Raw genomic sequence first — 26,088 nt, 5'->3', positions numbered from 1 at the left:
AAAGCTTTCCAGGTCCTTTAGATTAATTGCACTTATAATTTTTTGCTTTGCTCCTCGAGTTATATTTCCGGACACAATCCATCCAAATCTGGTTTTTTGTCCTAAGATTCCATTCACGGTTTTTATTTTCTCCATCATAATCAGGGGAAATAGATCCACACCTATCACCATGTCAATTCTGCTTGTCTCGTTGAGTCGTGGATATGCTAGCCTGTAGCCCTTCCACTCTTTGTTGATATCAATATCAAACTTTTTGCTGGGAAGGGCTCTATGGAGTGTTGGTAAAACCAATGATTCCGTTGATGTTTTGAAGCTGCTTGGAATTTTTGGTTTGATCGTCAGTTGGACGCTATTTTTTGATAATTGAGTAGTCTGGGAGATACCTTCGACCTCTAAAGTAGTCCTTACTCTGGGAATCCTTAATATTTGTGCTGCTTCCTCTGAAATCAGCGTCTTCTGGGATCCACCGTCAATAAGCGCCCTCAACTCGTTGTAACCTCCAGCTTTGTTTTTCACTAAAACAACAGCTGTAGCCAATAGTGTGTCTTGGCCTTGCTTAAGGCTATTGCTGTTGATACTGCGTTTTGTGTCTTCATGCAGAAGGCTGTTGTGTCTTTTGGAGCATCGATTGCATGTAATTTCCTTTCTGCAGTCGATAGCATTATGCTTTCCAAAGCATCTAAAGCACATGCTGTTCTTTTGAACGAATTCTTTTCTTTTTTCGATTGATTGTGCTCTGAATCTGAGACACTTTATCATATCGTGGCCATCCTTAGGGCAAAAGGCACAGGATATAACTTGCACTTTTCTTGTAGCAAGCTGAGCGGTATTTTTAGTAATGGCATTTACTGAGTTGTATTGTTGCTCAATAATCCCAGTACGTCTTGTAAGGACTGTATAGCTCTTGCCTTTTTTACATGCTGTTCATACAGCTACAAGGCTTCTGGCGAAAATTTCCGCAGTAGAATTTCTGCTAAAATTACGTCAGCAGAGCTTTCTATTTTTCCTTTTTCCTTTATGATGAATATGCTCTCGGTCGTAGTATCCAAAAACTTCCTTAAATTTTTTCTCATTATGGGGCAGCAAGCACTCCAGTTCCATTAATTTGTTGAAGTGTTTTGAGAATATTTTTCTGCTATTCTCATAGCGTTTGCAGATAAGCTCCCACGCTGCTGTATAGCTAGCCGCTGATTCCGTTATCAAATGGCTAACCACCATTTGAGCTTCTCCTTTTAAGCAGGCTCTTAAATATCCCAGCTTCCTTGTGTTGCTGAGATCCTTCATGCTGTCGATTAGCTCAGAGAACAGCTCGTAAAATGTTGGCCCTTCCTTCGCATTTCCATTGAACGTTGGAAGGTCCACTTTTGGGACTTCTGGCACGTCGTTCTGAACTGTTCCAATTTCCTTTGAAGTACCATCTCTAGTGAGGCAACTTCAGATTGCAGAATGTCTGCCACATCTTGATCAAAGACTGTTTTGTCATAATTGTTTTCAAACAGTTTCAGTGTGTCCGTCACGTTGGACCAATGACTTTTCATCATTGCCAGCTGCTTGTCTAGTTCAATCTCACTTGAACTATCTAGAATTTCGTAGATTAGGCTCATCTGTTGCCTCACCCTGTCCGCTCTTCTATCCACCAGTTGAACCAGATTATCAACTGGACTGATGCGGATTTTGATCCGCTTGGTATATTTATCTCTTCAAGTGTTTCTACCTTTAATTGTGACTCCTTGTAGGCCTTGATAGCATCCATAGTTTTAATAAATATTTTATCATTAAAATATTGATGATCGCCAACTCCCAATTTTACCAGCGCATTGTTGTTAGTAGTAAATCGAACTACCAATGCTTCTATTGCTGGTATAGATGCCTTTTCCTTGATTGCTTGCAGTATTTTGTTCTGCAGCTCTCCTTGGTCTTGCATCAATTTCACAGATCTTTCCGACAATATAAATATATTTATATTTATATTTATATTTATCGGCAATAGACCACTGCAATCGTACTTATCTGTAGTTACCACTTATGCTGTCCCGCGACATGTTTATTGCAGCCCTTAAATACAACATATTTATAGTTTGTCTACTTATCATGTCTAAACACATGTTTAGACAAATATTATTAAATCTTTTACCAGAAAATTTAGTACTTAGCTTTTCTTTCAGCAGCGAGCATTCAGCTCCAGAATCAAACGTGATTTTGAAAATTTGGCCTTTAAGAATTTAAGAATCCCTTAGGTACTGCAACACTGCACTGCTCCACTCGCTTTTCTCGGTTGGATGTTTTGCTCCCATCAGCTTCCTTCTTTGCACATATCTGACCCTGGTCACCGCACTTGTAGCAAGTTACACTTGATTTTTCGCGTTGATGACCATCGTGTCTGTCATGTCGTTCTGTGTCGTTGGCAAACTGATTTTGTTGTTTCCTAAATCTCATTCAATCATTTTGTGTCCGAATTTTCCCAGAAATGACACTCTATAGATGACTGCTTATGCCGTTTAGAAAAAGTTTCTGTTTGTTGCTCCGTGGAACCATTTTTCCGTTTATTAAAAGTGAACGCTTTCAATTCGGACTGTAAATCGCCTCTGGTTCGAACATTTGATGTAAAACTTAAACGCTGCAAACGGTTATCAACATTTGCCAGCAACGCGAGAGTGACGGACACAGCAATTTCTTCCGTTTCCATTTGGCGCCATTTCGTCGTTAGTTCTGTTACCATGCGGCTTTCATGAACTGCAAGACATTCGCCGTCAGTCGGTCGTTTAGACAACATACTTAGAAACATGGCGGCTGGTGTTTCTATAGTGTCAAAGCGATGGATAAACAGTTCTTTAAACTCGAGCCAGGTCATGTCAGCGTAACACACTTGGGAGAGCCATTGCGAAGCGCTGCCCTCTAGTGCTGAACTTAATGCCACTACCAGCGCGCTGTCTTTTAATGCAATTTCTTTCAAAATAATTTCAACGGTGTTACACCACGATGAAGCGATTGCGCCTGCCTTGTCTGGGTTGAATTTGGGTAGTTGCACCGCTTTACTTTGCCCCGCATCAGATGCTGTTGTTTGTATGGCCCGCACAAGTTCAATTAAATTTTTATTTTGTAGTTCCATAATAGTACGCCATGGTCCATCTACTGTTGAAGGTATAGGGCCCGATCCCACTTCTGATGTCGAATTCTCTTCGTCTCCCATTAGAGCGCAGCGCGTTTCGAACTATTCACAGGCGATCACTCAAGCATACTGCCCTGCTCGTTTTCTAACAGCCTATACGAAAACTCGAACCACACTCGGCGGCAACGTCGCGACGCATCGTCGTGCAACTAGACAGGCGACGCGTCGTTGTCGCCCCGCTCCAACGGTACTTGCAGAAAAACGACGGACAACCACAATGCAAAGACGCAAAACATAATATGATGAAATAATTCAAGTTCATGCATAATCTTTATACTCCGACATATATATTATAATATAATAAATACTGTGCATAGTGTAAGGCTCTGACAAATTCGCCCATCTCTTGCCCTTAGATATGTTAGACGTAATTTATAACCATATGAAGAATTAAAATATCATCAGTTGTCTACTTGAATATCTTTAACTTTAGCTAACTCCTTCTCGTTGCTGTTTGTGGGCGTTAGTGTGGACGTGACCAAAATTTGTTTGACATATCAAAAAAACGTGCAGACAAATAATAAGATGAAAAAATGAAAATAATTTTACAAAAGTGCGTAGTAGTCTTTGGCGGTTTGTGGGCATTCAAGATTATCTGTTTGGGAAGATGAAAAATTAGAAAAATGTTCCTAAAGTGTGTAAGTGACAGTTTTGAGAGTTTGTGGTCGTATGGCTGTCAGTAGCCATATTTTGAAACAAACTTGTACAGGCGTCACTTGAACCGACTTGCTTAAAATTAACTTAGTAATTTGTATAGTACCAACAGACGGACAGACACAGATCGAATCGGCTAGTAATTCTGAATAAGAACTATATAGTGACATATGTAATGCTCAACCACATAACATATATCTACAACATATACCAGCCACTTTATATATTCTCTTACTTAGCAACAATAGAACATAGAACCAAGAATGCCTTAGCACATAAGAACCCCAACTTCTTGGTGACAATAACAAATTCGGCCGATGTAAACAATTTAACATGAACATCCGCAGTCTTATTCGTTATTCCCACTAGAAGGGTGAAAACTGCTTACACAGCTTAAAGGGTCAAAACTTTCCACGTAGCTCAAACTCGGCTGATCTGTATCCATGCGCAATCCACTCAAGAGAGCGCCTAATTAACGTAAACATAAATGAAAGCCCATGTACGCTCAATATGAAGAAGTAAATAAGCTCAGCCAAGGGTTTGCTAAGCGTTCGCTTTGCAAATTAGATTTAGATTTTATTCATACTTTAATTGTATAAGACGTGAATTTGTCTCCGACGTTCGCTTAAGTTTTTGATTAATAAAAATATTTTTTTTATAAACCAACAAACCGCGAAGTTGTAATTATATACTTTATTGGGTCGGAAAAATACCTAATAACCTAGTAGTTAGCAAATCGTTTCTTCAAACATCACAAATAACAGATCTTTAAATTGAATTTATTTTGCTCCATATTTTGTGGTTAGTCGTCACTATATTATATTTTGTGGTTAGTCGTAACTATATTATATTAAATATTTGATAAAATTATATAAAAAAATTGATTTAATACTGAATATTTGAATATCACAACAATAATTTTCCACCGCTTTCGAGTAACTCTTGTTTGTTTGTAATATATAATTATTTGTATGTTATTTTATATTGATTTGTTTCTAACTGTTACAGTTTGGTACCGGTTTTGAGCAGTAATTATTACAAATAAATATAGTTATAATTTAAAAAATATATATATGCCCTAGACAAAACGAAAGCGGGTCATTTCAATTAATAATTATCAACCGTATTTTACATGTATAATTAAAATTTCAATAGTGTAAATATATATTTAAGAGTAAATATATATTCTGGAAACTATTCCCACTGTTATGGGCAGCAAATGGGGATGTTAAATAAATATCGTTGAGAATATGGCATAAGACATACATCTATCGTAGTGGAATTAATACTTAAATGTTTATGAAAATATCAAGGATTTTATGGATTTAACTTTGTTCAAGATGGGGTCATATTTTGTAGAAACAAGAAACAGTTTTTTTGAAAAGCACGACGCCATGAACCTAAAAGAGGAACACGCATGGGATTCTGATAGCGACGAGGATTATTATGTTGATTTGATGACTTCCAGCAAGGAGCGCGATGACAGTGAAACTGATATTTTGAAAAAGTTGGAAAAATCCAAGCATACTGCGAAGGCTTTGCGAATAACAAGGCATTCTGTAAGCGATAATAAAAACTATAAGTCTGCGGAAAAGAACGACCTTAATTCAGAAGAAGAATCTGATAAATCGCGATCGGATGCTTTATGGGCCGATTTTCTTGGTGGCGTTGTAACTGAAAGTGTCATCGACCAAAAAACTGATTTCGCCGGAGGAAAAAAGATCAACGCTTGCAATAGTTCCAAAGAGAGTTGTATTAAATATAACGGAACGGAAATAATACAAACTCCAAAACATTACTGTCCCAAAAACAAGTGGACTACGCCTGCTTCAGTTTCAAGACTCGGAAAAATTAAACGACCATCCGCTGAAAACGGTATTGGCTCTATTATGAATAAACTCGAAAAGAAAAGAAACTTGTCAGTACTTGAAAGGTCACAATTGGATTGGAAAATATTTAAACAAGACGAAGGCATAGACGAACTTCTGTGCTCTCATAACAAAGGCAAGGACGGGTGAGTTCGAATGAAGACTGCATTTAAATGGATTAACTAAATTTTATTAACTGACGAATTAGGTATTTGGACCGCCAAGACTTTTTGCAGAGAACCGATCTTAGGCAGTTTGAAATTGAGAAGAACTTGCGCCAGTCTCGCAGACCATACTAAAGGCCAAAACTACGTCGACTAGTATTTATAAACTGACGATTGAACTTTTACATTTTTCGCGGTTTGCGGTTTAAAAGAATATATAAAAGAATAGTGTTTTAAATATAATAAATTATACTCTATGACAAAATAAAAAATTGGTTGATCTAACACCAAATGAAAAAAAAGTTGAATTATGAAATCAACCGAAAAAAAAATGGTCTTGTAATCAACTACTTAATTTTCTAAACTTTTTCTATAACAAATAGAAAAACGAATAAAAAAAGTGTAAGCTACAAAAAGGACATTTTATTTGAAAACTTAAAACATACAAGGAAAAATACCTGACTCCCCCTTGTTCTTTATTTTTCCAAATTGTTGCTGGCCCCTGCTATTAGAACTTTTTCGTTTGATTTCTTATAAATAAGAAAATAAGCTAGGATTACCTAATGACGAAATTATATGAAATTTAGAAATAGTTTTTATCTAAAATAGTTTGTTAAAAGGTAATTGTGCTTACAACGAAAAAAATCTTGCAGGATCCAAAACGCCACAAATCAGTGTCAACGGGCAGTCCAAGTAATGACGAAGACCCATAGAATTACGATAGTCTAATCAGAACCAATGACCCATCTGATATAAATATATCTGATGGGACCAATCACCTTTTGAAATTTGAGGTTATTGGGCAGGACTGAATGTTTTATACTTTAAAAACTTCTGTATGTTGAGTCGATCGATACTCAGTTTAAGAGATATAGAAAACGGTTATTTTTAAACGATGTGATGTATTATTTTATAAAAAGTTATCGTGGAATATTTTGTTGTAATAGTTAGTGGATAAAGTTCCTAGTTAGCGATGAAGTTGACCGCACGCAAAAACTACAGTTTTAGTAATACCTGAAATTCTGAAAAACGGGCCTGTTTTCGTTTTAGAAACTTTTCAATTAAAACAAGGGATACCGCTATAGTCGAGTTTCCCGACTATCAGATACCCCTTACTCGGAATATTGATAGAAATAGTGAAAAAATAATAATGAAATGAAAAGAAATTTCGTTTGCTTCTGTATAGATGTAGAAGCACGACAAATACCGTTATGTTCGTTTCTGAGTACAAAAGCAGCAGCAATAAGCGATCAAAGTTGACAATTGAAAAAAAAGCACGTTGTGTAAATACTTTTGACCACCTATGTATATATAATACTTTATATGGTCGGAAACGTTTCCTTCTGCCTGTTAAGCTTGCCGATCGCTCATACTTTTACAATCGTGTATTTTCGAGTAGAAGCCGAAACCATATTTTGTCTACACATCGTTTCTGCTGTTAATTTATATTTTATTATGTTTTAATTAAATTAATTTAATTTAAATGAAATTATATGCTAATTTTACAATGTACTCTTTTTAAATTGTGAATACTAATATACTAGTATACAAAGGAGAAATGCCAAAAGCAAAAAGAAGCACACAAAAACGGTCAGCATTTTTATTGCGCTTCACTTGCATTTTAAATTTTTAATTTTCAAGATCGTCAATGTTTTGTAGTGTCTTAGAACTTTCGTTACAGCTTTCAGATTAGGATATGTATTGTGCAAGTATCAATTTATTAATAATATTTATGAATATTTAATTTGAATTTAATGATGCGTTTTTCGTTTTGTCTTTTAACTTTTCCATTTTATTTTCTTTTCCTCCATTATTTTAGTTTAATCTTTCGAGTTTATTTTTTCGCCACTCTTTCTTCTCGCTAAATCTATTCAGCTAAACAACTTTTGCAAGCTTATGCCTATAAATTTGAAAAATGTATTTTATTTTATTTTTTAACAACTAACTCTAATCTCTAAGCTATGTTTTCGTTCGAAGACAAGGCTTCGCTCTTATCTTGAAGCTCCCAGGGCACTTGCATTAAACATCGTTCAGGTATTTTGTAAGGTCTCCTCTATTTTTGTATTGTATATTGTAACTCCTCTATTCTTAAAACGAAGGCTGTCCACAGACTTCTTCTTGGGTTTATTGGGTTCTTGGGATCCCATTGCCAAGTCCAAATGTTTTCCAAATGGCAAAGCCGTCAAATACCATTGTTGAACTAATAAGCTTTTTTATTAGCTATTTTTGAGCAACAAAAAGCGATTCTGAACAATTACGTTGATTGGGCTCAGCGAACGAGATTCTGGATCGATGTGTATATGCATAAGCGCTGATCTGCATAGATATAGAAAGCTGAAGTGCCGTAGACTAATTGTGTCTCCAATGTTGGCAATAACTGAAGACATAAATTTAGGTGCTGCTGGCGGCTGCGAGAGCCGTCACACTCCCTCCGTTTGGACCGTGGCTTTCAGCAGAATTCGTAAGGGGCAGCAGACGCAGCTCATCTACTGATCGCTTCGTCGATCCTGCTCCTTTATGATCCTTTAGTGTGCGGAGATTTTCCAGGAGAGGCTCTTCAACGAAATTCCTGTACTGGCTTCTCGGTTAATGTTGTAGGTGGCCAAGCAGCTATGGAGTCCGTGAGATCTGAGCGACTGCAACCTCCAGAAACAACTCAGCTTAACTGAGTTCGATGCATTAGCCGCAATCCCGGCACAGGCTTGACTTGACCGACGCTCAGCAGTTCGTAGAAGAAACTGGCGCCAATCAGTAAGTTTGAATTGAAATATTTACTAATGAACCATCTGTCTCAAAGCTATAATCGCCTATTCCGGTAACGCAAGCTGCCGAATTTGGCTTCTCAAGTGGAAGCTGATTTCCGAATCGAGATGTTATAAGGTGCAGTTGAGATCCAGAGTCGAGCAGAGCACGGCAAGGAACGAAGACTCCTGAACGGTTATCAACTAACACAGTGGCAGTGGCTAGGAGCACAACATATTTACTAAGATCCTGTGCAGGAAGCGCAGCAGACGTTCCAGGCAATGCAGAGGGTTCTTCGAAATGATGCAAGCGTATCTTCAAGATGAGATTTTTCATGTAGTGCAAGCGAGGCCAAGTTTCCCAGGTGAAGCAGGGTGTGTTGCTTAGATCCGCAGCCACGGCAAAGGACGGAGTTGCACTACCTCAGTTGATGACCACTCATGAGGCAAGCAAAGAGCCAGTCTTTTCGCTTGTTGAAATCGACTTTCTGGGTAAAACTCTGGCAGTAATGAATTCAGTGCCCAGGAGCATTGCAGAAGGCACAGGTCACAGGGCTGAGGCTTGTTACTTTCCACCTGATTGCCGGGCGCATAGCTTGGTATGGCGAACTCCATGTTCTCCAGCGTCCTGCATCGCTGCATCCAGAAACGATGCCATGGATTCCCATATTGGACTTGAATTTTTGAAGACTGGGTCCTTCAAATGCTCCTCCTGACGTTGAGCCCATTCCATTTAGCAAACGAATTAATTTAAACGTTTAATTTACTTGACAGTTCACGAAGCATTGAAACCCAGAATATAAGTAATGTGTGCCTGAAATACTAAACGACGATTAACAAATCTGTTTTGTAACAAATCCAATGCTAAAGCATAGTTGCCATCCGATTTCCAGTGAGCGAATGGTTTCCAGCGCAGTGTCCCTCAGACATGATCGTAGATGCTGTAGCTTATGTTTTATGCTACATATGCTGTATGTTTGTGAGGTCAGGAGATTTACAATAGTAAACATAAAATAAAAGTCCAGCCAGTTAGCATAGCCTCATAGCCTCAAATTTGGTTCGGGCGGGAAGAAGAATTAGCGGCAGCTATTGTTGATATCACCTTGAAATCATCTAAAAATACTGCTGTTCCAAGGACACTAGAATAATTCTAGTGTGTTTGGCTGTACAGTATTCTCCATTTTCGAATGCGATTCTAATTTCTGTTGTTATTGGGCTTGGCCCTCAGTTGTGGATTGAGTCGAATTAGTAGGCTTTTTTCAAATAGTTTGAAAAGACATGGGAGTAGACTTTTTGGTCTATAAGAATAATGTGCATCCTTACTGGGCTTTGGAATCATTATAATTGTTGATTTTATCAATCGTTGTGGAAAGTAACCAAATTTGGTGACTGTATTAAAAGGCTGGGTGTTGTAGTGAACTGCACAAAGGTCGCAGCCGGGAGATTATTTCGGGATGAGATTGTCTTTAATAAATTTAATTCATTTTGAAATAACATAAATAAGGTACGTTGTAGTAGTCAGATGAAGGCGGTAGCACGAATATATGTACATAATAGTAGCCTTGTTTGGTCTAAACACATTTTCTAGGTGAGCGGCAAAAATGGTGGCTCTGACCACCAACTGAATCGTTACGGGCCCAGCCGCCTTGATGATAGTTACGCGTTGAGCGTATTTCTCTTCTTGTTTCAGAGTTATCAGTTTTGTTTTTCAAATGTAAATATGGAATTTGGTCATTCTCTACGAGAGCGTCGTTTTTCATAGACGAGTTGCCCGATTTGTACATTAGTCTTATGACATTACATTAACATTACGTTGAGTTGAACGTTTGTAGCATATTACGGGTGAACAAAAATATTAGAGTATTTGGTTGGGACAAGCTGATGGACGTACGAAGTAATACAGTACGCGTTGTCTCCGGCACTGCTCAGACGATGGGTGGGTTTCCTTAAGTCTACCACGGGAATTGCTGGCGTCGTAAGCAAAAATATAAAAATTCACGTGGTATAGAATTAGAAAATGAGAGCACTCAATTCCAAAAGAAGAGAATATATATATATATGTAAGTTAACTAAAGCTAACGTCGCTCCCACGGGCGCATGAAATACGACGACATCGGCATACTGCAACGTAAGCATCGTTCTCATGCTAGCTCCTAAGTTTGAATTCTTGTATTTTATTTTCAGTTCTGATTTTGCCTCCGACGCTACAGCTCCGCTTGGCTCGGGATAATAAAGCATTAAAAGTAAACTCCTAATCTTCTTATTGTCACGGCTCCGCCTGACGTCCGATTAGTAAAAGCCGCGCGCGTTAACCGCCGGCAAACCTTTTCATAATTGGCGTCCAACCAGTGGTTTTTGACAGTGCGTTAGTCATTTCCCACGAACTTAAAAATCTCTAAAAATCTAAAATCTTACTAAAAGTAAATAAAACTCAGCCACGTCAACAGGGCTGTAGTGACAAACGTCAAGTGCCAACAACAAAAACAAGTGCTTGTGACCACTGTTGCTTACAACAGAACAATCTGACAAGTGGCTGCTGCTGACCTACGTCAACACAGGCAGCACAGCGGAAACGTCATTGAACTCGCCTCTTGAGTGCAGTTGGCTGAGGTGCGCTATAGCGCAAATTTAATTTCACGTAACACCGAAGCCGCTGGAGCTCTTCGGGCAGCGACTTATCAGGTTAGCGCGCAAGCTATCTGGACAGCGGGGAGGCAGAGACAAGCAGTGTACAACAACAGACACCGACTTCAGTTTGGGACGCAACACAACACCAAAAAATGTAAGTGGGAACCTTTCTTTAAACTGCTCTAAAACCTGCGAAATAAAAATAAGCATATAAGCACAGTTTTTGCAAGTGTCTAGTCTTAAATGTAATTAAATAATAAAAAGTTTTAAAATACGTGAAACTAGTAGTGGATTAAGTTGACGGAAAATAGTAAACTATTGGCAGCAAAAATATATAAACATTTGTTGAATAATTACTAAAAGCGGCGCACCCAACGCATGCGTGCACAAATATTTTTTTTCCGTCTGCCTTTGTTTCGTTTGCTTTGTTTGGTCGTTCAACGTAATACGATCCGTGGAATTTTGCAACTTTGTTGCCTCCATCCTCAAGCGTTGTGTTCAAGTTTTCGTTGTTTATATTAGAGGCATATGACTTCACCCTTCCTCTTCTATAGAACCACTCGCCGACAGTGTAGTGATTCTGACTCTGATTGCGACAATCATCGGATTCGCTTTCCAGTGCCAAGACGCACACCCTCACCCCCACCTCGTCCTACAGACAGCGTCATGGACCCAGACCAGTTGAGACTCATAATACAGGCAGCCGTCACCGCCGCCTTAGCTGAGCAAGCCGCTGCAAATAAGGCCTTGCTTGACAAAGTCAACACAATGTCTCAGCAGCTGGCAGCAGCGCGCATTACGCCACCAAAGGTGCAAGCTTATGCACCCATAGAGATAAGAAATTATATCCGCTGCGACGAGCCATTGGATGCCGTCAAATGCTTGCCCGAGTTTGCAGGTGCACATGAATCGTATGTTTCATGGAGACAGGCGGCTCTCGCAGCCTATCGTATTTTTAAGCCGTACGACGGCAGTTCACGCCATTATCAGGCGGTTATAATTATAAGAAACAAAATCAGGGGGGCCGCGGACGTTGTTCTAGCCTCTTTCGGCACAGTACTTAACTTTGACGCGATTATAGGTCGCCTCGACCTCACGTACAGCGACAAACGTCCAGTTCACGTAATCGAGCAGGAGTTGGGCACGCTGAGACAAGGCAGCATGTCTCTACTGCAATATCGGCGAAAAACTTACATTGTTGACTAATAAAGTCAACATGTCATACGATCCGGTCCTAGCAAAGGGCCTCTGTGAAAAGTTCCGCGAAGATGCACTACGTGTGTTCGTTTCGGGACTCAAGCGTAGTCTCACAGATGTGCTGTTTTCAGCAAAGCCAAGGGACTTGCCGTCAGCTCTGGCGCTCGCGCAAGAGGTGGAATCGAACCATGAAAGATATGCGTTCGCTGCCAACTTCGCGAGGAGCATTGAAGAAAGAGAACACAAGGCAAGTGCCCAGCAGCGGGTCAAAACACCCCAACAAGCAGAAGCGCAGGCAAGCGGGTCAAAGAACCCACATTTTAGTAGGCAGAACAGGCAGCAAGGCCAATCCGGCCAGCGAAATGCCGAGCAGCAAACTCGCGCCAGTGCTCCAGAACCAATGGAGGTGGACCCTTCGCTGTCAAAATTTAGACAACCAACCCAGGCCTCCGCTGGCGTCAGCAAGCGGTCGGCCATGTCCGATCGCTCTAACGGAAGGGGCAAGCAACAAAGGGTGAATCATGTAACCCAAAATGCTGGAGAGGGGCAGAACTCGTACGCCAAAGCCGCCAACGGCGCTATGGCGCAGATCGAGGACGATGCCGAAAGCGATTCTGACGCCCTCAATTTTTTAGGGGAAAATCCCTGATACCCGTCATTAGACGAAGAGTAGCAGGGCAGGATATGAGCTTCCTCATCGATACCGGCACGTCCAAGAATTACATCAGACCACACAAGGGGTTGCGTGGCGTCCGTCCGGTTAACTCGCAATTCACTTTCCATTCCATCCATGGCTCAACCACCGTCACACAAAAATGCTTTGTTGCGTTGTTCAACGTAAAGGCAACATTCTTCGTTCTACCAGACTTGTCAACCTTCGATGGGATAATCGGTCTCGACTTGTTAGCTCAGGCTGGGGCGTCACTCTGTTTGGCCTCCGGTCAGCTCAAGTGGGGTACGGAGAAAATTGAGAAAATCTCCATCCACAAATGCACTGATGTCAACTTCACCGATGTGGATTGCTCAGATGCGCCCGCTTCAGTGCGGGAGACTTTTCGAAAATTATTAAAAGCCATAAAAAAGGCCCTTGCAGACCCAAACGAGGCCCTGCCATACAATAGTTCGGTGGTCGCCACCATCAGAACGGTAAGCGAAGAGCCCATCTATGCCAAGCTATACCCATATCCCATGGGCGTAGCCGACTTCGTTAATAAGGAGATCCAAGATCTTCTAAGAAACGACATAATTCAGAAATCGGCATCTCCCTACAACAACCCCATATGGGTAGTAGATAAAAAGGGCACCGATGATGCGGGCAACCGCAAGAAGCGCTTGGTGATAGACTTTCGCAAGCTTGACGAGCACACCATTCCCGACAAATACCCCATGCCAAATATATCAATGATACTAGGCAATTTGGGTAAAGCCCACTATTTTTCGACACTGGATCTCAAATCAGGATATCATCAGGTCGTACTAGCGGAGCGCGATCGCGAGAAAACTTCTTTCTCGGTAAACGGGGGAAAGTTTGAGTTTAAGAGATTGCCGTTCGGCCTCAGGAACGCCGCCGGCATCTTCCAGCGAACGATCGATGACATCTTACGGGAACAAATAGGCAAATTTAGCTATGTTTATGTTGATGATGTGATCATCTTCTCGCAAGACGAGGAGGCTCACATCAAACATGTAGAGTAGGTGTTAAAGAGCTTACAAGAAGCGAACATGAGAGTATCAATCGAGAAATCTCGTTTTTTTAAGAAAAGCGTGAGCTTTCTTGGGTTCATAGTCACCAGTAACGGTGCAGCAACGAACCCAGAGAAGGTCAAGGCCATAAAAGAATTTCCAGAGCCTAAGACGGTATTCGAAGTCAGATCGTTTCTGGGCCTCGCGAGCTATTATAGGTGTTTCATCAGAGACTTCGCTGCTATAGCAAGGTCCATCTCAAACTTATTAAAGGGCGAGAATGGAACAGTTAGTAGGCATAGATCGAGGAACATTCAGGTGCATTTCTCTGAGTCCCAGCGAGAAGCGTTCCAAAAGCTGCGCAATATATTGGCATCAGAAGATGTCATGCTCAGCTACCCGGACTATAAGAAGCCATTTGATCTAACGACAGATGCTTCAGCCCATGGTATAGGTGCGGTGTTGTCTCAATGATTTCAGGAACTCTTAAAGACAGTGAAGCCAACTACGCGACTAACGAGCGCAAGTTATTGGCCATCGTTTTGGCCCTGAAAGATATAAATATCTTCACTGACCATCAGCCGTTAACATTTTCTGTGTCGGAATCAAACCCGAACGCAAAAATTAAGAGGTGGAAGGCCCGTATAGACGAGTTCAATGCTCGTCTATTTTACAAGCCCGGTAAAGAGAACCTGGTAGCGGACGCCTTGTCCAGACAACAGCTTAATGTGCTGGAACAAGAAGAGCCCGAATCTTGCGCAGCAACGATTCACAGTGAGGTGTCTCTCACCCACACAATCAAGTCAACAGACAAGCCATTGAACTGCTTCCAGAACCAGATAATACTGTAAGAAGCACGTTCCCCGTCTAAAACTTTATTAGACGAACTGGTAGACATAATCGTCCCAAGGGCCGAAAACGCCTTCCATTGCGATTTGCACACGCTCGCAATGATACAAGATGAGATAGTCCGGAGGTTCCCAGCCACAAAGTTCTGGCATTGCAGGAACCGTGTCGTGGACGTACTCAGGTGAAAGTAGAAAGAAGGGAAATCTTAACTGCTGAACATAGTAGGGCGCACAGAGCAGCGCAAGAAAATTAAAAGCAGGTATTGTCGGAATACTACTTCCCGAAAATGGCCAAGCTGGCCAACGAGATCGCGCAGAATTGCAGGACTTGTGCGAGGGCAAAGTTGACAGGCACCCGAAAAAACAAGAACTCGGTGAAACGCCAATACCGTCACACACAGGGGAAATGTTGCACATCGACATTTTCTCTACCGACAAAAAGTTTTTCCTCACTTGCGTCGACAACTTTTCTAAATTTGCTGTCGTGCAACCCATCGCCTCGATAACTATTGAGGACCTGAAGCCAGCGCTGCTTCAGCTCATGAACTTTTTCCCAAGGCCAAAGACCATTTATTGCGACAACGAACCTTCGTTGAAGTCGCACACGATCGTGTCCATGCTGTGTAACAACTTTGGTGTAAGCGTTACAAACGCACCACCACTGCACAGCACCTCCAACGGGCAGGTGGAGCGTTTCCATAGCACATTACTGGAGCTAGCCAGATGCATAAGGATAAACAAGGGCATGAGTGATACAGTCGAGATGGTAATGTTGGCCACTACCCAGTATAACAAGTCGATTCACTCGGTCATCAACAGGAGACCGGCTGACATCGTCCTAACACACCCTGATGAGCCACAGGTAGAGATCCACAGTATGATCCAGAAAGCTCAAACCGCGCTAAGGGCCATAGAAAACGCCTCGCGGCAAAATAGTATATTCGATGTTGGCGAAAATGTGTTGGAAAAATCCAACCGAAGACTCGGCAACAAGCTCACGCCGTTGTGCGAAGAAAGAACTGCAGAAGCGGACATGGGGACGGTCCTTATTGAGGAGAGGGTGGTCAGGGTGGAGGGAGGTCAGTGTACCGCTTAATTTTAAATTCTTTTAGCCACTTGGCGTAATTTTTAATAGATCTAAGAGTAGCGCACATCATATTCTTAAGCATTTTTATTATTATTGGTGTTGGGTTCCCCCTTGTCTACAGAACAGAAAAATCAATCATTCAAACTTTCACCCACAGGACCAACCTTATCCTTCTCGTATCTCTATCATTGGCATCGGCTCACATCAACGATTATTCGCGCGCCAAATACATTCCCATAGTCGATGGCCAAATCTTGGTGTGGGAGAATTCCGCCTACGTGAGGCACTCCGCGAATCTTTCGGAGTACGCACGTGTGGTAGAGGAGACGGTCAGTCTGCTTGATCACTTCCCGCAGTCACACATGACAAATTTGCTGAATGTAGATTCAGCACACCTCCGGGACTTGCTGGATGCGCTGGGCGCGCACCATCGAGTGGCCAGAAGTTTGGACTTCCTGGGCTCCATACTAAAGGTTGTAGCCGGCACACCTGATGCCAGCGATTTGCAAAACTGTAGGGTCGTAGAGGCGCGATTGATCGACGCGAACAATAGGCAAATAGAAATTAATACAAAAATCCAGAGTCAAATTAATAAACTAACTGCCACCGTCAACTTAATCCTCAAGACAGCAAAAGCGTCACAAATTGACACCGGTCATTTGTATGAAACGTTGCTCGCGAGAAATAGAACGATCATGATGGAGCTTCAGAATTTAATGTTGGTCGTGACACTTGCAAAAATGAACATTGTTAGCCCAAATATTCTTGATCACGCAGATTTGAGTTCAGTTTGGCTAGAGGAGCCCACCAACCCTCCCATAGGAGACCTTATGTCCGTATCGTCCGTAAAAGTTCTGCAGTCCAATAACGCATTACACTTTATCATTAAATTTCCGGTAATTAAGTTCGCCTGTAAGAAAATTACTATTTTCCCCGTCAGTCACGAAGGAGCCATGCTACGTTTAGATGATGGCGTTATCGCAGAGTGCGACAACGAGAGCTACACCGTCAAAACTTGCACCGCATCAACCAGCGCCACCTTCTGTCAGCTATTATCAGGCAGCTCATGCGCGAAAGAACTTCATGCAGGCGGCGCGGCGCACTGCAAAATGCAACCCAGCAGCCTGGATCACATCACCTATGTAGATGAGGGGATCGTCATCATCAACGACTGGGCCGCCAAGGTACAAGTGGACAACAGCTCTTTTAACTTTTAACAGCTCTAGTTAACTAAAGCTAACGTCGCTCCCACGGGCGCATGAAATACGACGACATCGGCATACTGCAACGTAAGCATTAGGCCGGATGTCGTTACGTAGCCGGCAGACACTGCTTATTGCGTGGCCGCTACGAATATGAGATCGCAACAATATGTTTCGTTTTCATGCTAGCTCCTAAGTTTGAATTCTTGTATTTTATATTCAGTTCTGATTTTGCCTCCGACGCTACAGCTCCGCTTGGCTCGGGATAATAAAGCATTAAAAGTAAACTCCTAATCTTCTTATTGTCACGGCACCGCCTGACGTCCGATTAGTAAAAGCCGCGCGCGTTAACCGCCGGCAAACCTTTTCATAATTTGTATATAGGGACGATCAACAAAGGAAAACTTTCTAAAAACAAGGCGACTTGAATATTGTTGCTGTTATAGCCACTTGTAGAAGCCCGCCCAACCTTGACCATTTATTTCCCACAATAAAAGAAATTATTTCAAATTGTCCCTAAGTTCAAGCTCGCTTTCAATACCCTATCATATTTCGGTTCGACATGACCCCACGGTAAATGTTTTAGCAATTCATTTTAAATAAATTTAAAATTTTAAATCTTCTAAAGCAATTTAATGACCCCACGGTAAATGTTTTAGCAATTCATTTTAAATAAATTTAAAATTTTAAATCTTCTAAAGCAATTTAATTTGACCAATTTTTAAAATAATTTAAATTAATAAGTATGGCGAGAAATATCGTGAGAATGGTGCTTTGAATAGATAATATTTTTTATTATTATTACTTGGTCTTTATTTTCCCTTAAATTTGGTTTTGAAGTTATATATAGAGTTTAGCATTAATACGCTATTCAACTGAATATTTTAATGATTGTATTCATAATAATTTTTTACAATTATATTTACAAGGAAAAATGGGAAGAAAAACCTTGATTTGAAAATTGTCTTAAGACTAACTTAAAAAACTAAACTAAACTTAAATTTTGTTGTACAGTTGGAACTTCAACCATACTGTCTACATATATGGTGCTGATATAATATGGTAAATTCGATAATAATTTTAATAATTTGTTTTGGCATCTTTGAACTTTTTTAATAATAATAGGTTGGCAAATATCTCCCTTCCGCTTTTTTTGCTCTTTATTCAATGCTTTATAAAAAGTGTTACAGTGATCGGATTTAGCTCAAATATGCGCCGTTTTGTTCGATAATCTGTTTCCATCTAGACGGCAACTTCATAATACCTCCCTCGTAGAAGCCCCCCTCCTTATTTGCGAAGAACTCGGACAGCCACTTTTCACAAGCCTCTTTTGAGTTCAACTTTACACCACCAAGGGCATTCGCCATGGACAGGAACAGGTGGTAATCACTTGGCGCTATGTCCGGGCTATATGGTGGATGCGATAAAACCTCCCATCCGAGCTCCCGTAGCTTCTGAAGTGTGTGGTCTGGCGTTGTCCTGGTGGAACACTACACCCTTCCTGTTGGCCAATTCTGGACGCTTCTGGTCGATCGCCTGCTTCAAGCGGTCCAGTTGCTCGCAATAGATGGTAGAATTAAGCGTCTGGCCATATGGGAGCAGCTCATAGTGGATGATTCCCTTCCAATCCCACCAAACACACAGCAAAACCTTGCTGGCCGTCAATCCCGACTTGGCCACTGTTTGGGACGATTCACCGGCCTTCGACCACGACCGTTTTCGCTTGATATTGTCGTATGTGATCCATTTTTCGTCGCCAGTCACCATCCGCTTCAAGAATGGGTCGAGTTCGTTCCGTTTCAGCAGCATATCGCAGGCGTTGATTCGGTCCAGAAGGTTTTTTTGCGTCAAATCATGCGGCACCCAAACATCAAGCTTTTTTTTTGTATCCAGCCTTCTGCAGATGGTTTAAAATGGTTTGGTGACTAACTCCCATCTCCTGGGCGATGTCACGAGATGCCACATGCCGGTCTAACTCGATGTATTCCATGATTTGATCGGTATTTGTCGTCACAGGTCTTCCGCCGGCTGGCTTATCCATGGTGTCGTTTTCACCGGCTCTGAATCGTCGAAACAATTCCTCCGCCGTTCGAAGTGATAGAGTACCATCCCCCAAAACACCATTAATCTCACGGAACGTTTCTCTAGCGGATTTGCCTTTATCAAAGGAAATCTTTAAAATAGCGCGAATTTCGGCGTTAGTGAACTCCATGCTTACACGTCTATAACTGTTGAACGCAATATCCAAATCATCCGCCATATCCTAATCATGCATAGCGTCTTTTTGTAGGTTATGTCAAGACCTTTCAAATTATGTATAGTATTGCCAGATACGAGCTCCGTAGCGCTTTGTACATAGCCGCGAAATTCAAAAGACAAAAACGCGGAAGGGATGTATTTGCCAACCTTATATATGTGTTGGTGCACATTTCCCCCAGATGAAACTTCCATACATGAGAGCCGGCCTAAATATGGTCTTATTTTATTTATTTTATCAATTGTAACTCCAATATGGTAATGAAATGTAAGTTTTTTTTGTCAAAATGTATGCTCAGGTATCGAATATTGTTTACCCATTGAACAGGAGTATTGCATATATGTAGGCTGTTATTAGGTATATAACAAGATTTTCTTCTGGCACTGGTTTTGTTAGTTTATTCTTTCATTTATGATAGTACTTCTCTAGTATATTAATATAATTTTAAATAGTGCTGCTGATTTCGTTATATACAGTAGAATACCAAGCTTACAATATATATACTTGTGGTATATAAATTATGTAATTCCTATTGTCCAGGGATCCTCTTAGTGGATGGCCTCGGCAGATAGGGCTTACGCAGATGATTACTCCCGTGTTCCTGGAGTTATCTAGGGAGTCTTCTTACGTGGATTACGGTGGAGGGCGTGACTTTGCCCCCGTTGCTGGGCACTGGCTTTCTAGCTCAGTGTGAATAATTTATATCAAATGTTTTTACGGCAAGTTGCCGGAGTTTCTTGTTCTATATTTCTAAAGGGCTCGCTTAAGACTGAATACAGAGAATTGGAAATTTACGAATAAGCCCTAGCTCCAATGCATCGCGCTATAGCTTCGTGGACGGCAAGCCGACTCAGCATTTCTGCAGCGCAATGCGGTACCCCGGATTCGGAATGCCAGATTCCGCTGCTGGTCGTTCTTTGCGCAGAGCGCTGAACTTTATTTAGGTGCGTCAGCATTCTATATGGATCTACTTAGTTGCTAGGGTATTGGTGGTTAACTTACACAGACTTTGTCTTAAAAAGTTCTATCTTTTCAATAGTTATTGTAGCTCCAAAATTCTTATTTAAAATCTCACGTCCAATTATTATATTATAATTAATGTAACTGGTTTAGAGCTGTTTTTCCGTGAACGGCATTCGGCGATTTTGAGGCCCACTTTTCCACAAAAGTGGCATTTTACATCCGTGTGCAAGCGCGCTTTCTTGCTTGCAGAATTTTCCGTTATAAGTTATAAGTTGGTTGCCATACACAGAACAGCATTCACCGTCACTGGGTCGACCGTTCAAGACATTGAACAATGTTGATGCTGCGGTCTCATTGCCTTCAAATTGCTGGAGCAAATAGTTCTTTGAACTCACTCCATGTCATTCCAGAAAAGCATATCTGCGAAAGCCAATTAGAAGCACTGCCCTCCAAAGATCTGCTTAGTGCTATTAGCAAAGCACTGCCGTCCAGAGGATTTTCAGCTACGATGAGATCGACAGTGGGGCACCAGATCGATGCACAAGATCCAGCGGAGTCGGGATTAAATTTGGGAAGGACAACAGTTTCGATACCGTCGACGCCACGGGCAGCGCGTTTCCTAGGCAATGACATGCTGAACTTTCAAATGAAGACTACCTCAATTCGACACCAAACTCAGTATTTATAGGCTTGTGTCAGATCAGCACAACGGACCCTGGCGCCTCAAATCTACGTGAAATCTGTTCTTGCATTTCTGAGAGAGTTTTAGAAAGTGCGTGTTTATTTGCGTCTAAAGTATTTTATAGATGGTTCAGCTCAGCTTGTTATTTGCAGGCTTCTGACTACACTACTACCAGGCGTCTGGCGGACCGGCCGGGTCAGAGCAAGGGACAGGAGGTTGAGACTAGCACGGCGGTTGCCTTGACCTATCCCTAGTCTAGGAACGGTGATGCTTCCTTAAGCCCAACAGCCTATCTCTTTGCCACGCGTGGTAGAGTTGGAAGCGTCACCCAAGCGAAGGAGTATCCCACAACGGAAAAATTGCTCAAAGTGTAACACGAGATCAATAAAGATCATCTATGCTAGATCTGCAAAGTGTTGTTACTGGTGACTGGGTGATCACGCTTAATATAAATGTAAATGGAATATAAATATCTCGTAGCGCGCAGACCAATAAAATAATTTCGTTACAGTACCGATAGATAAAGTCGTATATCAATATAATTTTAGATTAATCACCCTAGTAAACAAGTCTTAGGCCTGCGTACTTCGAGGGATTGTTTCGTGCATTTATAATGCACATATGAGTATATCAATATCTCTGAATTGTTTTAACTGATAATGGTCTCTGTTCGTAATCGTCACAGTTTGCGTATAGTTCATTTTTTGTTGCTGTTGCTACGAAGATACAATTTTATTCGAATTTCATTAGGTTGCACGTATAATATATCGCACAAAAGGGTTTCACTGTAAATAGGTAAGGGCAACGAATATATTATATTGTACAACTTAGTTGTACAAGAAAGAGTATTTTATTTCTCGTCTTCCAAAATTTAATCGGTCCTTATGGTCCTTATGGACCACCCTCCCTTTAATAAGCACTGTCGTGCCCAGATCAGCCTAAATGACCTCTTCTGAGCAGAGTGGCAGAGTGGAGCAGAGTAGGTACCCAGGCGTCTGTTGGTTTTTAACCAGACTTTTTCGCCTACTTGGTACTGCTTATTGCTTTTGTGTGCATTTGAGTACCTAAGTGTTTTCTCTTGAGCCTCTTTGATTTTGTCTCTTATTGTGCCCGCAAGATCTGGTGGAATAACGTGAACTATTTCATGAGGCTTTTTATTTGTAACCGAGTGGACGGTTTTGTTATATTCTATTGTTGCGAATAGAATAAGGTCAGTCGCCTCGGTTATGTTTTGATCTATCTTGATGCACCGTGCGATTTCCGCAAGGGTGCTATGAAATCTCTCAACTTGGCCATTAGATGTGCTGTGTAACGGGGGCGCATTTGAGACCTGTATACCATACCTATTTTCTAGGATGGTTCGTATGGTTTGTGAGTTGATAGACCTTTCATTGTCGCAGTAAACTGTTTTTATTTTGGGGAACAGATTTATTAGTTGTAGTATCGGAGTTTTGATATCTACGATTGCTCTTGAATCAATTGGTAAGACTATAGCGAATTTTGAAAACTTGTCGATACAAGTTAGAAAATGTTTTTGATCATTTGAAAATATATCTATGTGGATAATTTCCCCAGTATAACCGGGAATTGGTGTTTCCGCTATGGTTTGTTGTACTGGGTGACGATTGTATTTTGCTTTGGAACACGTTCTGCAATTTGCGGTGATTTCTGCCGCTAGCTGGCCCATTTTGGGAAAAAAGTAGTCACGAAGGACCTTACGTTTTCCTGTCCTGCTCTATGGGCTCTATTGTGTTCCGTGGTCATAATTTCCCTTTGTTCGGTACTGTTTGTTATATCGATGACCAAGCTCTTACAATGTCTAAATGTCGTCGAGGGAAAAGCGACGATTAAATCGTGCTGAATGAAGGCGAGTATAGGTAGCTCGCAGTGGATTGCATTGACGACATCTATTTTAACTAAATCTTTTAGTGAGCGAAGCAATGTTGTGCAGTCTGTAAATCGCACAATGTGACGCGTTTTTGATTTAAAAAGGATGATTGAGTTTATAGACGGGATCACTATTTGGTTCCTAAAACAGTTTACAGGTTTTTCTGTTGACTCTACAGTGTAGGTCAACGACTCCTCGCTGTGGATAGTAGCGATGTCGGAGTGTGTCTCATTATCTAAAGCATTTACGTGTTGTCACGACAAGGCGTGGCTACGTTGTTTTCCTTTCCCGGATTGTAGAACACTTGTGCGTTATGTTCATCAACAAACGCTTTCCGCCTCTTGAGCCTGTGATTCGGATTTTTATCCGACATTGAACCGGTCAGTGGTTGATGGTCGGTATAGATGTTTAACTTCTATACGCCCTACGTATTACTCGTAACGTTCGAGAAATCATGGTGATCGGACGACCTTTCTGTGAAAGAACAGCCTCTAGGCCGCATCCAGAGGCGTCAGTGGTCAAGTCAAATGGCTGGGTGAAATCTGACATCCTCAGACTCCAGGATGATTCCTAATTTTTCGAATGGTTTTCGCTGCTCGTTGGTCAGTTTAAGTTTGACAATTTTTGAGTTGTTTGCACCAATTTTTCCGTTGTCACCTTTTAGAATATTCGTCAGAGGTCTTGCGATGCTAGCAAACCTCTTTAATAATAACTGGTCAATCACAAAAATGACCTGAGACTGAACAATGCGGATGGAGGTTGTTACTCTATTATAGCCTTAACCTTCTCAGGTGAAGTTCTAATTCCCCCTCGGGACACTATGAATCCCAATCTACGTTCTCTTTAAAGAACTTAGATTTTTCTACAGACATGCCTGCATCGCACAAAGTTTTTAGAACCGTGTTTATATCGTTGACCTGACTCTCCATTGTTTGGGAGAAAATGATTACGTCATCGACGAAGACAGCAAGTTTTACCGATGTGTTCTCTCAGAACATCATCTATGGCCCGTTGGAAAATACTAGGGGCATTTTTTAAACCAAGGGAAAGTCTGCAGAATTCATACTTCCCGTTGTTGACCGAAAAAGCTGTATTTTCTCGATCGCGCTCCGCGAGCTCAATTTGATGGAAGCCCGACTTCAGATCAAGAGTCGTGAAGTATTGAGCTTTTCCAATGTTCGACAGTATGGTCGATATGGATAGTATAGGAGACTTGTCGTCAATTGTTTTCTGATTCAGTTTCCTGAAATCAATAACGAGACGCGTCTTATATGACCTTCTTCGTCAAAACCTTTCTTATCAACAACCCAAATTGGGTTATTGTAAGGCGACCGGGATGGCCTTATTATTCCGTCTGCTAGAAGTTGTTTAATCTCCGTATTGACGAAATCGGCTACACCCATCGGATATGGGTAAAGTTTTGAATATATGGTTTCCCCGTCAGTGCGGATCGTGGCGACCGTATTTATATTAAAGGGGAGGGACTCGTTTGGGTTCGCAAAGGCTTTCGATCTGTTTTTGATCATTTTGAAATCTTCGTTGACGGTGCCAAACGCCGTCCACGTCATCGATGTTAATAAAGTTTACATTTCTGCATTTTGAATAAAAAATTTGCTCCGTACCATGATCATGCTCGATGATGTTTTTTGTTAGATCAATTTTTGCGTTGACCCTTTTTAGCACATCTAGTCCAACAATTCCGTCATATCCGTTCAGGTTGTTTAACAAGAAGTATAACTTAACATTGAATAGATGGATCAGACACTTTTGTTCTATTTTTGTATGACCATGGATTGATGTGACTTCGAATGGTGTTTCCACCGGTTTTAAGTGTTTTAATTCTGTTAGAGGTTTTATGTGATTTTTGGAGGGTCCTGTATCCAACAGTAACCTAATTTCCCGCCCCGCTATCGTACGAATTATGTACGGGAGCAGGGACGTTCCCATAAAAAATTACATGATTCGGAATCGGAGGTGTTATCTGCCTCGATTTCCACTGCTTCGTAGGATGACTTTACTCCTATACTCCTGGTCATTTGACTGCTCTTGAGTCGTATGGTTCAACCGATGACGACTGCGAGCTGTCTGTTCGCCCCTGAATTTAGAACGTGATGTGGGGTCGACGTCCATTGGTTCAGGACCTAGGTTTTGCGTATAGCCTTTCCGAGGATTATTTGATTCATTGTTCTGTTGCGTTTGGCCTTTATGTCCTTGGTTTTTAGAAAAATGTAGGGCCCTAAGCTTGAATACTAGTGCCCTGTGCATTATAGTTTTGGTTTCTCTGGAAAGCACCCTGGGAGTTGTTATGATTATTACATTGTGGGGTGTTATGAAAACGGTTACCCTGGCGACGGTTTTCGGAATTGTAAGATTTTTCTTCTAAATTTTTATTAAAGCTTGCAACGAACCGGGCTCGTTCATTACAAGACTTGGCACGTTGAGCCAAGGCTAATGCTGATGGCAAATCTTTGGGCGCAGCTGATTTTTTTAACCCGGTCACAAAAGCGTTCAAAGCGTCCTGCCGTGATCTATTATTTAAGATAGCGGCAGTACCTATGTCATAAGACAACAAAGTCTTACTAATAATAAGAGTTAGCTTTTTCTCAATCTCATTATAAAAAGTCATTAGGGGAAGTTCTCCTTGACGCATAGTAACCATTTGCTGCTGCGTAACTTCAATGGGAGTTTGTTCTGGATATGCGCAGTCCATTCTAGCTATTTTAGCATCGAAATTAAGTACTGTATTATGTGACGTAAGCATTACTCCCGCGGGGCCTATTACCTTGTTACCTATGATTCCTACGGCCTGATAGGTTCTAGAACTACCCAAGTATGGTTTGTAGATTTCGTAGGCGTTAACTGCTGCGGTTCGCCATGCGACATACTCATCTTGTTTGCCGTCAAAAATTGGTATGGACTTCACCAAGTCTAGTGGTTCATTAGTAGGGACAGCAGCGTTGTGTGTTATTTGCTCGAATACTACTACGGGTCCATCCTCATTTATTCTTTACCTATTTTCAACCTCTTTAAGCTTTTCTGAGAAAATTCATTGTTGGT

The 26,088-nt window shown here is 41.3% G+C and overlaps 1 protein-coding gene across 1 annotated transcript; it reads left to right on the top strand.

The window, feature by feature from the left end:
- Window positions 1-5,131: 5,131 nt before the first annotated feature.
- LOC6542542 (craniofacial development protein 1) lies at window positions 5,132-6,050 on the top strand. Its single transcript, XM_001970856.3, has 2 exons — window positions 5,132-5,837; window positions 5,900-6,050. Exons 1-2 carry the CDS (start codon window positions 5,143-5,145, stop codon window positions 5,988-5,990), a joined length of 786 nt encoding a protein of 261 aa, XP_001970892.2. The 5' UTR covers window positions 5,132-5,142; the 3' UTR covers window positions 5,991-6,050.
- Window positions 6,051-26,088: the final 20,038 nt, after the last annotated feature.

The sequence above is a fragment of the Drosophila erecta genome, unplaced genomic scaffold (assembly GCF_003286155.1).
Source record: "Drosophila erecta strain 14021-0224.00,06,07 unplaced genomic scaffold, DereRS2 tig00000219-arrow-pilon, whole genome shotgun sequence".
In the NCBI taxonomy this organism is placed as follows: Eukaryota; Metazoa; Arthropoda; class Insecta; order Diptera; family Drosophilidae; genus Drosophila; species Drosophila erecta.
Note: the sequence above shows the minus strand (reverse complement) of the source record. Positions and strands in the feature narration are given on the sequence as shown.

Coding starts and splice junctions, on each gene's coding strand:
- LOC6542542 (XM_001970856.3), top strand. CDS start 5,143: ATGGATTTAACTTTGTTCAAGATGGGGTCATATTTTGTAGAAACAAGA. Junction 5,838..5,899: donor CATAACAAAGGCAAGGACGG/GTGAGTTCGAAT, acceptor CTGACGAATTAG/GTATTTGGACCGCCAAGACT.